The 15,878-nt window shown below is 38.1% G+C and overlaps 1 protein-coding gene across 1 annotated transcript in view; it reads left to right on the top strand.

Annotated features, from left to right (window-relative positions):
* TRPM8 (transient receptor potential cation channel subfamily M member 8) overlaps positions 1 to 15,878 on the top strand; it is a 106,301-nt gene that overhangs the window by 5,475 nt on the left and 84,948 nt on the right. Inside the window, exons 4-8 of the mRNA XM_026679005.2 lie at positions 1,502 to 1,658; positions 2,580 to 2,757; positions 4,026 to 4,198; positions 7,303 to 7,477; positions 12,042 to 12,109. Coding sequence (XP_026534790.1) covers positions 1,502 to 1,658; positions 2,580 to 2,757; positions 4,026 to 4,198; positions 7,303 to 7,477; positions 12,042 to 12,109 — 751 coding nt within the window. The remainder of the gene's footprint in view (positions 1 to 1,501; positions 1,659 to 2,579; positions 2,758 to 4,025; positions 4,199 to 7,302; positions 7,478 to 12,041; positions 12,110 to 15,878) is intronic.

Below are 15,878 nucleotides of genomic sequence, written 5' to 3' on the forward strand. Positions count from 1 at the left end.
TGTTCCCTTGAGAATTGAATCTCCTATCACCAACACTTGCCTCTTTTTTCCTAGGGAGGTTTGGGGTGTTTTTCTATCTAAGCATTTGATGGTGCTTCTTTTCTATGTGTCTGCATGTTTTCTTCTAGTGAGAGTTCATGAAATCGATTGCTTAGCACCAGTGGGGCTGCATCAGAGTGGATTGGTTTGGAGGGGGTTTTGTACTAGGTTTGTGTTTTTTTCTATAAGTGACATGTTTCCATCTATCTTCTTCTTCCTCTAAGGGGTCAATTCTTTTAGAACAGAGGTCTTCAAACTTGATAGCTTTAAGACTTGTGGACTTCAACTCCCAGAATTCCTCTTCCAGTCATGTTAGCTCAGGAATTCTGGGAGTTGAAGTCCACAAGTCTTAAACTTGCCAAGTTTGAAGACCCTTGTTTTAGAAGTTGTTTATATTCAATTTGGGCATACTCTTTTTGCAAGGTTTGGGGTTTCTCATTTTGTAGGTTGAGTTTCAGAGTGGTTAGAGTTTCCTCTAGATCCTTTACTTTTTCTTCTAATAACTTGATTAGTTTACATCTGGTACAAATATAGTTTGGGTATTTTATGCCGGCTCTCCCCTCTGCCGTGCTGCCGCTGCTCCTGGCTCCCCAGCCATGTGGCTCCCATTTGTACTGCTTCTCACAGCAAACAGGATACCTGGATGGCCTACAGTGAGCTCATCTCTTGTCTCCTCTCTACAGCTGGTTCTCCTCCTCCTCCCTGCTGCTCTCACCAGCTCACTCTTTTGTTCTCCGCCAGTCATTGCTTTGTCCTTAGTCAGCTTGCCTTTCTGCCCCACGGATGATTTTCCTCCCTGCTCCACAGCTGGACCCCACTCACTCACCAGCTCTCCTTGTTGTTCTCTGCTGGTTCATTTTGCTTCTCCACTCACCTCACTTCAATGGACCTCTGGTCTCTTGGGTAGGCCACTAGGCTGCAGGCCAAGTTCGCTGTGGATCGTTTTCCTACTATTATTTATTTATTTATTTATTTATTTATTATTTGATTTGTCAATCGCTTACAAAATAATAGGTATAAGTATAAACATGAGTAAGAATACAGAAAATAGGTACGATTAAATGGGGACAACAGGACAGGGACGGGAGGCATGATGGTGCACTTATGCACGCCCCTTACAGACCTCTTAGGAATGGGGTGAGGTCCAATCTTTCCTCTCCTTTTCCTTTCTCCAGTTTTTTTTCTTTCTCCATGATTTATTCTATGATTTATCTTTCTCTCTCCACCTCTCCTCCTATCATTTATCTTAGTTTGATAGCAACTTTTCTCCTCTTTTAACTCCCTGAGATGTATGCTTCCTCCGTTACTGCCATCTGGGAAAGTTGGAGAAGTTTAATGTTAAAATATTGCAATTTTCCCCTAAGTGTTTGAAAGCTAATCAAAATGTTTACTAGTTTATTATATCCTTGTAAAAAAGAAATTCCTTCGGACTAAAAGTTTTTACATATGTGTATCTTTATAGTGACAACCAATGTAAATGTGGATATTTGAAATCACAACATGTAGAAGAGATACAGATTAACCATAATGAGAAATGGAATTATAAAAAACATACTAAAGAATTCCCAACTGATGCTTTTGGAGACATTACATTTGAAAATATGGGTAAGACAGGAAAGGTAAGTTAATCACCTGCCTTTTTCTTTTGTGTTTTTTTTTATATCAGCCTGTGAATGGCACAATTGTAAGAGATATTGGATTAAGATTGTATGTACACACTGTAAACATAAGCAGCATTTTTATTTATTGATTGATTCATTTATTTTCTATAGTCGCCCAAAGCCAAGTAACGGGGCCCTTAATACATTCTGAGCCCCAAACCTGGGTTTTAAGTTTCAAGCCAAGTTTTAATCCTTTGCAAAAAGCCAGCGGGGTCCAAAGTCCAAATCAAATCAAATCAAATCAAATAAATAAATAAATAAATAAATAAATAAATCAAATAAACAAAGGGCGAATAATCCATAAAGCAGGGCTACAGAAGCTACTTCCCACCAGTCAACATTCTTTGGCTGACAGGATATGCAGCATGCCAAATCTTTTGGATCAGCTTGGACAGGTAGAAACTCTCAGTAAAATTACAAAATACAATTAAAATACTCTCTTGCAAAAATTACCAAGATTCTTGGAGATTTCTTTTTTCTCATTCTTTTTGAATCTCTCTCAGTCCCATGGTTCACTTAGCAACCATTTTGCTGGAATCAAGTGGGTGCTAAATGAGGACAGACTGTATAATTTAAAAAAAAGGATATTGGAATGTCCATTCAAAATATGGTAGCATGAAAAAAATCAAAATTAGAAGAGCTGTTAAATATTTATTTTTCCTTCCTATTAAGATGTTGTAAAGGAGCACAAGGAAACTTATGCATGGATTAAGAATATATAAAAGAAAATGTTTTGTTATATAAAATCTGCATAACAAAAGGATTTTCATAATAGAAGTAAAGGATAGTGTAAATGGGAAGCCACTGACAAAATAAGACATATCTATTTTGAATGAATTGAGGACTTTTCCCATTGTAACAATTGTTTTTATTTCTTAGTACATTCGCCTGTCATGTGACACAGACTCTGAAACCCTCTATGACCTAATGACACAATACTGGCATCTAAAAACACCCAACCTCATCATCTCGGTCACAGGTGGAACAAAAAATTTTGCTTTAAAGCCACGCGTTCGTAAAATTGTCAGCCGGTTGATTTATGTTGCACAGTCAAAAGGTAAAGTAGGCCTTTTTTTTTCTTAAGCTTGGCCTAGCAAAAAACAAATAGGTTTTAATGGGTTAAATATGGACCAGAAAAGGAGGTAAGGCAGGTCATATATGGAGTAAATACTCCAGCCTTTAAAAATAAACTGATTTTATTTCATTAAAAACTATTTCTGATTAAGCATGCTGAGGTTCTTTATCTAGACTTTTATTCATTATCAAAATAAATAGAATTTGGTAGGATACAAGTTACTGTTTTAAATATGTTATTTGTCTATGTTGAGTTGTGACATCCAGAAGTAGTAGCTGAATGTACACTGCCTGTCCAAGCCACAAAGAGAAATATTTGAAGAGGAAAGTTTTATCAATATATCTGTGTCTGTCTGTGTCTGTTAAATGGAACATGTTTTACTAGAAAAATATTTCTGAATGATTTTGCTGATAAAACGTGAGGGGTAATTAGGAGATGGCAAACATGTTTTCATATTTATTTTTTTAATATCATCTAGATAACTTTTCCTTTATTTGTGTTCCCCATAATGTAGCCATATCTTGTTCACTTTGTCGCTTAGTTTTTCATTCTGTTTGTACTGATTGCTCTTTACTATTTTACAGTGCAAAGTTTTGCATCCTATCTGATATTAAATAGAACTTAATATAATTTAGTTTAAATACTACTTTAAACCACTTTCTAAAATACACAGTGAAATTAAGATACTTTATATGTTTGATTGGAAGTATATTTGTGGTATGATTCAATTAAAAGTATTACATAGGAACAGTAGGTTATGTGATTAAGTATATTATTTATATATTTTCTTGGAAAAATAATGTGTTTGCAATGCAGCGTTGTCACGTTGATGTCACATGATGTTTTGTGACCTTTTTCCTTTCATGGAGCTGGGGTCGGCCTGGCCTGCGCGTAACACATCCAGCCTAATGGCTGCCGGTTTGACACCACTGTTGTAATATATAGGAATTTCAATAATTTTATCACAAATCTTGCGGAAAGTAGATTTGAGCTTTTACTGCCACCTATTTCAAATAATTCAGTCATAATCCAGACTTATTACTTGTTGCAGAGTAGAAAATAAAATGAACCTAGTCTGCATCTTATGATATAGAGTACCAAAGCTCTCCTTTCTGCTTGAAATTACACAGAGCAATCTAAATTTTGTGGATGCTTTATTAGTTTTAAATTGCTGTGAATCCTTGCTAGATTGAGTGACATATTCGTAAGTGAATAAACAAATAATATGTTTGACTTGAAACTATGTGCAGGAGCCTGGATATTCACCAGTGGAACCCATTATGGACTGATGAAGTATATTGGAGAAGTAGTTCGAGATAATACTATCAGCAGGAGCTTGGAAGAGAATGTGGTTGCTATCGGCATAGCTGCTTGGGGCATGGTATCCAATCGTGAGAATCTTATCAGAAGCTGTGATATTGAGGTACTGAATTTGATTAACAATTTACATTCAGGATTATTTCAGTCCCAACATTACATATAGGGGGAAAGTTACTCATTTAAATCTATTCTATTGCTTCATGTCTATTCTGATTTGAAACAAGATCTTAACATTATATAGTCTATAGTTCTTGAAGCTTGAACAATTATAGATCTTGATTAATTATTAATGAAACGACTGAAAGAATATTGCAAATAATGTATCATTTACAAAACAATCAATTGAGCTGCAACCCATGTGGAAAGTCAAATTAGTCTTAGAAATGAATTATATAAATTGACAGAATAAGGATAGAATATAAAAAAGATTATATTCACATGAAGATGGGCTAAGTTATAATTTAGCAAAAAAAGTTTTTTAAAAATGAAGGGAAACTTTTGCATATCAAAATTGGTACACTATTTCCAAATGGCTGCTTACAAGAGTAGAATCAATGAGTGAAATGTAAACAAGAGGTCCACTTCTTCATTCTCCAAATCATGGTCTCCTACCATGCCCACCCATTTCTTCATGGAGAAATTGTTTTTGCCAATGCAAAAGGGCTGATGCCTAACATATCTGGTGGCAGCATGCATGGGCAAGCTCAAGAGTGCCATGTTGCAGATATTGCAGCCAATGCAGCTTTGGTCAGGGCTTGAGATTCCAAAAGTTCATGAAGTCAGTTTAGTGTGATTTCTTGTCCAAATTGTAAGGTCCCAGAAGTTTCCCCAAGCCACTGAGATGCCAAAGAGAATGAGACTCGAGACGAGGCTTGCAAAAAACAACAGCTTTTATTTATTTAATTTTTTTTGGCCAAAGCAAAAGCTGGGTGAATACTATTTCCAAAACATAGACAAAAGCATGTAAGAAATATCCACACCCCTGCAAGAGTGACCCAGAATATTATGTATATTTTACCCCATTAGAAACAAAGTTTACCCAATCAGAGAGAATAGAATAGAATAGAATAGAATAGAATAGAATAGAATAGAATAGAATAGAATACCTTTATTGTCATTGCATTCTACAAATACAATGAAATTTGAAAGCTTCTCCAGCACAGTGTCCCAAACACCACATCACAATCACACTACAGAGTATTTAAAAATTAAAATAATTAAAATAATAATTAAAAACCTAGTCTAAAACCTATTTAAACATATAGTAAGTTAGATAGTTTAAAAATGCCACTATATACATAAGGCTAAATCACATATGCATTGTTTGATTCAAGACAACTATTGCCTTGGAAAAGAAACTGTTTCTCAGTCTATTAGTCCTCATTTTAAGACACCTATAATGCTTCCCTGATGGTAACAGTTCAAAATATGAATGTCCAGGATGAGAATGGTCTGTGGAGATTTTTAGTGCTCTAGAGAGGAGTCTGGTCTTTGCAATCTCTTCCAAAGAACAAAGAGAGCAACCGATGATTTTTTGTGCTGTGTTTATAACTTTCTGGAGCATCTTTTTATCCACTACAGAGCATCCAGCATACCACACCATTACACAGTATGCCAAAATGCTCTCAATGGTAGAACGGTAAAAAGTAACCAGCAACTTCTCACCCAGACCATTCTTTTTCAGCAGCCTCAGAAAGTGCAGGTGCTGTTGGGCCTTCTTTGCAGTGGCCATAGTATGGACTGACCAAGTAAGGTTGTCAGAAATATGAGTTCCTAGAAATTTAAAACTATGAACTTTTTCCACACAGTCTCCATTGATATATAGTGGGAGAGGCTCTGCTTTGCATCTTCTGAAGTCTATAATCAATTCTTTGGTCTTTTTGATGTTCAGGGAGAGGTTATGACTCTTGCACCACAAGACCAGTCTGAGAACCTCTGACCTATAGGCCGTCTTGTCTTCTCCTGATATGAGTCCCACTAACGTGGTGTCGTCTGCAAATTTTATTATAGAGTTCGTGGGACAAGAGGGAGTGCAGTTGTAGGTGTAGAGTGAATACAAAAGGGGGCTCAGCACACAGCCCTGTGGAGAGCCAGTGCTGAGAGCAAGAGTGGAGGAAAAATAGCTGCCAATCCTAACAGTTTGGGGTCTGTTAATAAGAAAGACCTTTATCCAACAGCAGATGTGAGAGGAGAGGCCCATTTCTAGCAACTTCTTAATCAGTATATCTGGAATGATGGTATTAAAAGCTGAGCTGTAATCAATGAAAAGCATCCTTACATAGCTCCCACTATGCTCCAGATGTTTCAGTGCAACGTGGAGAGCCGTGGCAATAGCATCCTCTGTGGATCTGTTATTCTGATAGGCAAACTGGTATGGGTCAAGGTTTGATGGGAGGCAATCCTGTATATATTTTAAGACCAGTCTTTCAAAACACTTCATAATTATGGGTGTGAGAGCTACTGGTCTATAGTCATTTAAAGTATCAGGAGAGGGCTTTTGGGGAACTGGAATAATAATTGAAGTTTTGAGACAAGATGGAACAATGGCTTGTGTAAGAGACAGGTTAAAAATAAAAGGTTTGTTACCAACATGGTCTTTAAAGCGTTCTTTGCTCAGGCCCCTGTCTCTGTCCACCTTATCTATGGACCATTCCTATAGCCTTGTGTGTGGGCAGTTTCCCTCCCTGCCAAGTTGTTTATTCAGCAGAATGCTTTCAGGATTCAGAATCCTATGAGGCAGGAAACTCCCTACTCTGGTTCCTTTATCTATGGGGCCTGATATTCCTGGATAACAGTTTCTTCTATATTTTCAAGGATGTGCCTAGATTTGAAGCCAAGAACAGAAGCGAGACACAGAAGCAAGATAACAAACTTTGTACTAATGCTAACCAGTATCAAGGCTACAATTTACTAAGCTAGAATTAATTTCTAACAACTAATTTCTGACAGTATACAATTTCTACTGTAAAGTAGAAACCAATAACAAAGCTTAATTCCTAATAAATGATTTCTAGCAGCATATCATATCAAAGCAAACAGCAAATATTGGTTTGATCACTATGCTCCTTGAAAATGAATATGTGTTTATTGTGTTATTAACCTTCATTTCTCAAAATTTGAAAAAGGGTTGCTAAGGATAATTTGTAATGCAAAAAAAAAATGATGTTGAAAGGAAATTTATATCTAAATATTTTATCTAATTCCCAGACATGTTATTCAGCACACTACATCATGGATGATCTCAAGAAGGACCTTTTATACTGCTTAGATAATAACCATACTCATCTAATTTTGGTGGATAATGGAACTCATGGGTATCAAGGCATAGAGACAAAGCTACGCACCCAGTTAGAAAAATATATTTCAGAATGCATTATTCCAGGTGAGTTTCTAATAAGGATTATTATTTTTGAATTAAGTATCAATTAACATCAAATGTTATAGTTATTTTTGAGGAAGAATACATTCATTTGACTCACATATTGTTTAGATTTTTTAAAAAATTAGGACATGTTATATTTAAAAGGCAACTATATTGATGTAACAAGTGAGTGAATCAATAAATATGTTTAAGATAAAATATTAAGGAGCCAAAAAATGCATCCTGTCTCCTCCCCCACCTCCAGCCAGCCTGCGGAGGACAAATGCATTGTTGATCCAGCCCTCCAAGAAATCCAGTTGGACACCCCTGGTATAGGTTACCCTGCTAGAGGAGGGGACTGGACTAGAAGACCTCCAAGCAGGGGTGGGATTCTACCAGTTCACACCTATTCGCTATAACCAGTTGTTAATATTCTAAGCAGTTTGGAGAACCAGTTGTTAGAAGAAATTTCTGGCCTAATCCTGTAAGGAAGGCAGGAAAGAAATATTCTGGTGTTGCTTCTCCGTTAACCCTTATTACAATCTTGGCAAGACTAGATTTCCTGTCTCAGGAACTTCTCTGGAGTTATTTTTCCCTCCCTTGCTGGTACTTTGCTTGTGTGGAGTGACCATTCAAAGTTACAATGGCACTGAAAAAAAGTGCCCGGAGAGATGGCTCTGCATGCCACTTCTGGCACACGTGGCATAAGTTCGCCGTCATGGGTATAGGGTCTCCTGCTTCAGCAGTGGATTTGGACTAGAAGACCTTCAGGGTCCCTTCCAACTCTGTTATTCTGTTTTTTAGTACAATTGGGAAGGCAGTGTAGGGAAACAAAAGTCTAATGGAGGGATGAATGCTAACTTCCATCAAGTTTTCAACTTCATATGTAAGGTTAGCCCCTTCTGATAAGCTTGCTATTGCTATGCTGCTAACATTCAAGCAATAATTCATTGCAGGCAGATTATATCCTTTGCATATACATTCTTAAAGAAATTAGAATATGCTGAATACAGATAGTCCTTGGGTTACAACAACAATTGGGAGAAGAATTTCCATCACTAAGCAATGCAGTTATGAAGTATAATCCCATGTGATTGCATTGGTTAGTGACTGCAATTCCAGAACTCCCAATTGTTGCTATAATTGCAGGACTGTATGGATTGTTAAGCGAGGATTTTGCATGACCACAACATAGGAATAGGTGGCCAGGCCATAGTGGACAAGTGCTACAGGAAGAAAGGTTAATGCCAAGGCAAGTACTAAACAGTATGGATCGGCAGGCAGGTACTATGTTATATGGGGAAGCAAGCACTGCAGATGGTACTATTGAATGTGGGTGGATGGATGCTGCAGGAAGGTGCTACAGAGTGCAGGTAGGTAAGCAGATGCATGGGCACCTGCATAAAGTATGAGTGGATGGGTGCTGTGGAACCCTGGCAGGTGGAAAAGTGTTGGGATTAGGAGCAACTTGCGGGAATGATTTGCAATCGCCTGCAGGTTTCTCCATTGTTTGTGGAGAGCTGTCAAGAAAGATTGCAAATGGCAATCACATGACTGTGGGATGCTACAACAGTTGTAATTGTAAGCCAGTTGGCAAATGCCCAAATTGTGATCATGTGATTGCAGGGATGCTTCAATGGTCATAAATTACCCAGAGTTGCTGAAAGTGAGATAGACTGCATATAATTTGAATAAATAAATATACATCCTTCAATGGCATGATAACTTTGAACAGTCACTGAACAAATGATCATAATAAAACTAGCTGTACTCCCAAATTTATGTGAATCAGTGATTTCATTTCAAAATTAGAATAAAATATTTTGGTTTTACATGCAAAATGCTACCAATCTTTTCCTGGTAGGAAGACAGTACTGGTATCTCCTGGCTAAGATTATTCTACAGATTATTCTAAAATTATAATCATGCAGGATTTTGCTACAGCTTTCCAAAATTAGATCTGCATTTCAAAAGAAATAATCCGAAAGTATAGACCTAAAAATAACTCATAACCTGCTACATTCCAGGTCAACTTTTAGACTGTAAAAGTGATCATTTCCCAATGGTTATATAATCCTTACTTTATTATCTATTTGTTAAGTTCCTGCTTCAGCCTTGTTTAATGGCTAATTTTGGATGTTCTCATCTAAAATGAACTGATTAAATGGGTAAATGTGCCTCTGAAATGCTAAAATGTTTGCAATTTCACTATTTTTCATGTATTATTTGAGCTCAGGCCAATAATTCTATTATTTTGAGACAATTATTCATGTCCCTCATCAAATATTTATCTCATCAAACAGACGTTTGGTGCAAAGTGTTCTCTTTAAAAAGATATCCTTGCACCAGAAGCAATTAAATTCACATGAGCTCTCTGCTCCAAATTCCTAATTTTATCACAGTTGTACTTCTCCAGTTAGAGCTTTGCTGAGGCCCATCTGGTTTTCTACCAATCAAAGTACTAGCTTAAACACATCTATAAAATGAATCCTTAGTTCAGTTATATAGATAAACTGATAATTTGCCATGGAAGAAGAAAATAACCTTCAACCTAGTCTACTGTGGACTCACTCCCAAATCCCTATCTATATTGGATTGTAAAAATAAAAAACTTGGAATGAGCACAGAATTTCAATCACTTTGCACCACTGCTTATTACAAGCTAATTTCACCATTCCCAAATATTCTTACTTTATACTTCCTGTCCGCATGTAGGAGGGAACTCAGACTGGCATGCTTAAATATATTCCATGATACTGACTCAGAGATTCAAGAAACATCTCCTATCCAGAGTACATTCAGACACTGAACTTAGTGTGGTCATCAATGTCATTTTAAAAACTCCTATCCTTTGAGGATAGAATTGATCTCACATCTAATCTCAAATTATCTAAACTAGTCCCCCCAAGTAAAAATGTGGTTGTTATGAACTAATAAAAACTATTTAATAAAAACTTGTCAACCTCACGAGAAAGCAGGCTCGTAATCCTGCACCTTTGATTGGCCCATGGATAGCGAGCAGGGATTGGTCCTTACGGAGCAGCTTGATTGGCTATTAGTTGAACATCTCTCATTGGGCACAATTTAAAAGTTTGAACACAATTCATTGGTTAACGGGTCAGCAGCCAGCTCTATAAAAGAGCTGCTGCTGCCCAGGGTTTTTGCTCTGTTCCTAATCATTAATAAAGAGTTGAAGTTCACTAGTTCTCTGCCTCGTCTCCGTTCCTTGCGCCCATGCTCAGAATATAACAGTGGTCCTTTCCTTCTTTAATAACCAAGACTGAAAAGTCTGTAAGGTAGCCAAATTCTGTACACTCAAAAGGTAGGATAGCAACTTGTTGATAGTTGCCAGAACTAACTATTCTGCCATCTTGTGCAGATAAATTTCTGAAGGCTCCAGGCACACACTGTTTTATAGACAATTATACCCAATAAAAAAAAGGGGGAGGTATTTCTATGAGTTACATTTGGCAGATGAGTCACATGTTGGTTCCCATGCACATTAAATATCTGAGATATCTAAATTGGTTAATTAGCTGAAAGCAGGAAATAAACCATGAGGGGACAATAAATGCTGTATTCAATTTATTCCTTCTAGCCAATCTGATATGGTGTGCTGCCCCCACTCACCCACACATGAGGGTTAGTGTAGAGAGCTTTATTCAGTCTGTTCCCCCAACAGTTCTATTTCAGGTTTTCAGTTAACCCCTAGCTGCCAGCTTAGCGCAGTAATTGGCTCATGGCCAAGTAGATAACCAAAAGCAAAACAAACTTACAGCCAAACCTAAAACACTCTTGGAAATAAAGGTTCTGCTTGGATAAGCTCCAAAAATAAACACCCCAAATTCTCTCCAAGGTCCGGGGCCTCCACTGAGGTTTGTCAAGAAATCCGGTGGTCCGATTTCAGGGCTTGCAAGGAGAAGTCACAGGAATTGTCCAAGCCAGGAATTCAGGGGGTCGCTTTCAGCGAAGCCAGCCATGAACAAGCTCCAGACTAACCTTCCAGGCAACGGCCAATTAATCCACCCAAAAGATAACCAGCTGCTACAAACACAAACTCTCTCCGGAACCGAATTAAATCCATGAGCTGCAGAGTTCCGCAAAAACAAACAATCATCCGGCCACGACTCACACGTTGCTTCCAGCAATGCCTCTCTCTGCCTGCAGTGCTAAATAGTCCCTCCCGGTGCAGCCCATTAAGAGGGGTGGGGCCTTTTTCCCATCAATCTGGCAGATCTCCACTTCTCTGCCCTGCGCACTGTAGCATCCACCAAGGCCGGCAGCTCCTCCCCCTCTTCCTCATTGGCCTGTGAGCTTTCTCCAGTCAAGGCATGTTCTGACAGCAGCCCAGAGTAAGCAATTCCGGACATGCCAGGAATGCTCTCATTTTCCCTCTAGGCCTCTGAGGAAGACATGGATGAGCCATCATCCCCAGGAAATATCACATGTGGATATTGAGGCTTATTTCAGTGGAAATAAATTTGGAAACTGGAAGACAGATTTTGATACACTGTTAATCAAAATAAGGGAAATTTATAATATTGCTAAAAACCATCTGTTTATGTGTCATATGCTTGTTTTTCAGATTCTAATTATGGTGGAAAGATTCCAATAGTGTGCTTTTCTCAAGGAGGAGGAAAAGAAACTCTGAAAGTAAGATATTTCCTAGGCCCCAGAGGCATTTATAGAAAAAGACAATCTTTCAGCATTTGTAACCCTTTAGATGATTCCACCCCCCCATAAAATAATATAGCTTTTTAATATTTTGAATGTGGTTTCCATCCTTTTAAGTACATTTGTTTGTTTTATAAATTGCATTTTAATTAGTCTGGAAATCAACTCTCTACCATGCATTTCATAAGTAGAGGGACCAAAAAACAAGCAGGAATGCAGCACCGGTTGTTGTCTCATAATGTGTGAACCTGCAAACAGCACAACCAGAGGTGGTATTCAGCAGGTTCTGACCAGTTCTGGAGAACCACTAGCGGAAATTTTGAGTAGTTCAGAGAACCGGCAAATACTACCTCTGACTGGAGATTTTACAGTATCCTTCCCCTGCCAGGCCCACCAAGCCACGCCCACAGAACCGGCAGTAAAAAAAATTGAATCCCACCACACTGAGCACAACACTTTAACAAATAACTGACAACTGCTGCATCTGTGCATGATCTTTTGGAACTGAATCTAACACTCCACAGCCATACAGCAAAAGTAGTTTCCTTGCTACTGAGACCCTCTAGTGTTCTGCTAAGGGAATGTGGCTTAAGATGCAATACACAAAGTAACTGATCTCTGAGAACAGACTGGCTTGCACTAAGAAAAGCGATGTACTTAGAGCAAAGATTTCAGATCATACACTGAAATACATATAATCTAAACTAAATCTGTAACTATAACTATAATTACTATAATAACCATGGACTAAAAGACTTCTAAAGATCTGTTTCCAAAGCTAGGTTTCTATGAAAGAATAAGCAATGTTAATATTACAGACTTGTGTGCTACCTGAGACTGGTGTTTTTCTGCCTCTCAAATTTTACAAGTTAACCAGATTTCTCTGACTCACTCTATAATCCTGTATTTGTTTGCTATCAGGAGTGCTCAGGGGACAAAATTCTACACAAAGGAAGGCAGTATGCCCATGTGGCATCCTTACTATTCTCTGAGCTTAGTTGTTTGCTTACAGACATTTCATTACCTGCCTAACATCAGTGAAGTAACATCTACATTGCTAGGAGGGAGTGTGTCAGATCTGCCATCATTATTAAATAGAAATGATCCTTGCCCTCATTGGTTGAAAATTGTATAGTTTTATTCGAAGTCAAGTATATTGCAGTAATGCATAGCCAGAACTGAGAATCACCCACCCAAATCCCCAAGTTCAACTTTTCCCTTCCTTAGCTACCTCCCATTTCCCAGTCCCAATCTGCCCCCTCCCTCGCAGCCAGTCAGGTTCAGACAGGATATTTTTGTAATTTTTGTTCAAGCCACAGGATGGTATGTAACTGCTATGCCGGGTGACCTTAAAGCAGCATTTCCTTCCCTCCTCCCCGTAATTCATGGCAGTCTGTCACCAAATAATAGTGAAGTACAAGCAAACATTAAGGTGGCAACTGACAGAGGATTTGCTCCCTGTTTATATTGTTAGCTTGTCCTGACAGTGTTGATTGGGGAGGGGGAGGTGTTTCTCTCCTTGTAGTTCCTTGATTAAAATATTGCTTTCTATTTGATTGCTAGTCTGGTGTTGGCTGCTGGAGATGTTATGTCTGTTCTTTTTATTTATTTCTTAACTTTTTTATTGTCTCTTTTGAATGGTGCCTAAATGGGTTTACTTTTACTATATGCCTATTGATAGCCAACTTGTCTAAATGCCAAGCTTCCATAAATTTCCTGGCATTTTTGGATATAACTCGGACTAGAATGCTCACAGTTTCTCAGTGGAAACTATGATTGAATCTATCCGTGAAAGTTTTCATTTTCAATTAAGGAGTTTTTGTCATGTCTTCTGACTGCTGGTTGGTATTCATGGAGCTGCTCTGCTAGTCTTCTCCCTGTCTGTCCTACATAATGGTTGTCCTTACACTGTATGTTGGGCTATTGGATCTTTTGGTTTACCTAAGAGGTTTTGGAGGGCATTCACCCCCACACAAGCAAAAGTATGGATCCAGTACTGATATGTAGACATTTAAAAAATTGGACAATTAGAGAAGGCACATGAAACAACATCTTCAAAAGAAGAAAACAAGATAAGAAGAAAACAATAATATACTATCATTCCTGAATATTTTCATCAGCAGAAGAAATGAATAAATTAGAAACGTCTTTTGTAAAACAACCTATATTAACCAAATGCTCCACTACCAAAGTAACAATCTTCCACAAGAGGATCTATGTACCAAGATTATTCCAGCAAATACAAATGCACTACAATAACTTAGAACACCAAAAAAAGGAAACAGACTTGGACAACTTCTCCCAACAAAATGGATACTCACACTTATCAAAAAGTGCCTTACCTCGCAATCTAATACAGCACAATTAATACAAGCTATGAAAAGGATATAACAGCCACTATATAGGACAGACAGGCAGAAGCAGTCCATGAACATCAACTAGCAATCAGAATAAAACAATACCCGTGCTTTAATCAAGACACTAACAAAGAAAAACCCATTGTATATGAACAGGCAGCAAAGCCCATACCCTCTAGCACTGATTATATTCCCTGATCAGATAACTGTTGTGGCCCGCCGCCGGCTGGTAGAGCTGGCAGCAGAGTCAGACAGTAGTGAAACTTAAACCACCTTTAAATGGTGGTTTCGGGTGCTCTTTCTGGCAGGTCCTGGTAGCTACCTCTCCCTGGCATTTGCTGACTCTCATATTTCTCGTTGGGAGAGGGAGCTGATGAAGAAATTACACCTGTTAGGTTTTACGGGGGATGCCCTGGGAGATTATGGCCTTAAGGACGCCCAATTTAGGGTAGTCCAACGGCTTGTGGACATCGACTTGCAATATCTACGAGCCAGAGCTAACAAAACTTGCTCCCCTCTGATCTTCAGCCAATTTAATAATTACGGACTGAGGATGGCTTCCTATTTTTACACTCTAACCATTCCCAAGTATAGAAGAGCTTTCTCCCTAGCTCGCTTTAATGTCTTGCCCTCAGCACTACTGGATGGACGATTTAAGAGGCTCCCGATTAACGAGCGGCTATGCCCCTGTGACAGAGCTGAGGTTGAAACTGTGGAGCATGTCCTTTTATATTGCCCTGTGTATAATGCAGGCAGTTATTGTCTCTCCTTGAAACAGACCCTTCTAGACCCAATGTTAGTAATTTGTTCTTATATTGTCCAGGGAATGGCTCCTCATACATCACTTCTCAGGTTTCCAAATTTTTTTAAAGAGCTGCAACCATCAGAGGAGAACGCTTAGTTAAGTTTTTGGTGACCAATTGTTCATGATTAATTTTCCCATGTTCTTCTTTTGTTGTACTTGTGTTTTGGTCTGTGACCGCAAATGAAGTATTATTATTATTAAGTTCTTTAGTAGTGTAAATCAATCAAATGTTATTAGTTTTGCCAGATAACTGAACAAAGAGATCAAATGAAGTTGGTAATAATAAGCTACTGTATATAGGATTGCTGAAACATAACTACGCTACACTTCAACTCTTCTCCAATTTAGCTGGATTTCAGTAAAACGATTATACAGATACTTAAAAGGAACTATGGATTTTAATTTAAAACTGCCCTAGTGATCCAGAACTTTTGGATATACAAATTCAGATGGGACTGAAGACAATCTGACCATCAGAACATATTCTTTTATGTGGGGGAGTTGGATGTGGAAAGAAACAAAGTATAAAAACATAGAGGTTGAATACTTCACTGAAGAAGTATGCAGGAACATTGTGGCTGCACAA

Source organism: Notechis scutatus, chromosome 1, assembly GCF_049901735.1.
Source record: "Notechis scutatus isolate UNSWTSFEM ecotype Mainland chromosome 1, rNotScu1.2, whole genome shotgun sequence".
Classification (NCBI taxonomy): domain Eukaryota; kingdom Metazoa; phylum Chordata; class Lepidosauria; order Squamata; family Elapidae; genus Notechis; species Notechis scutatus.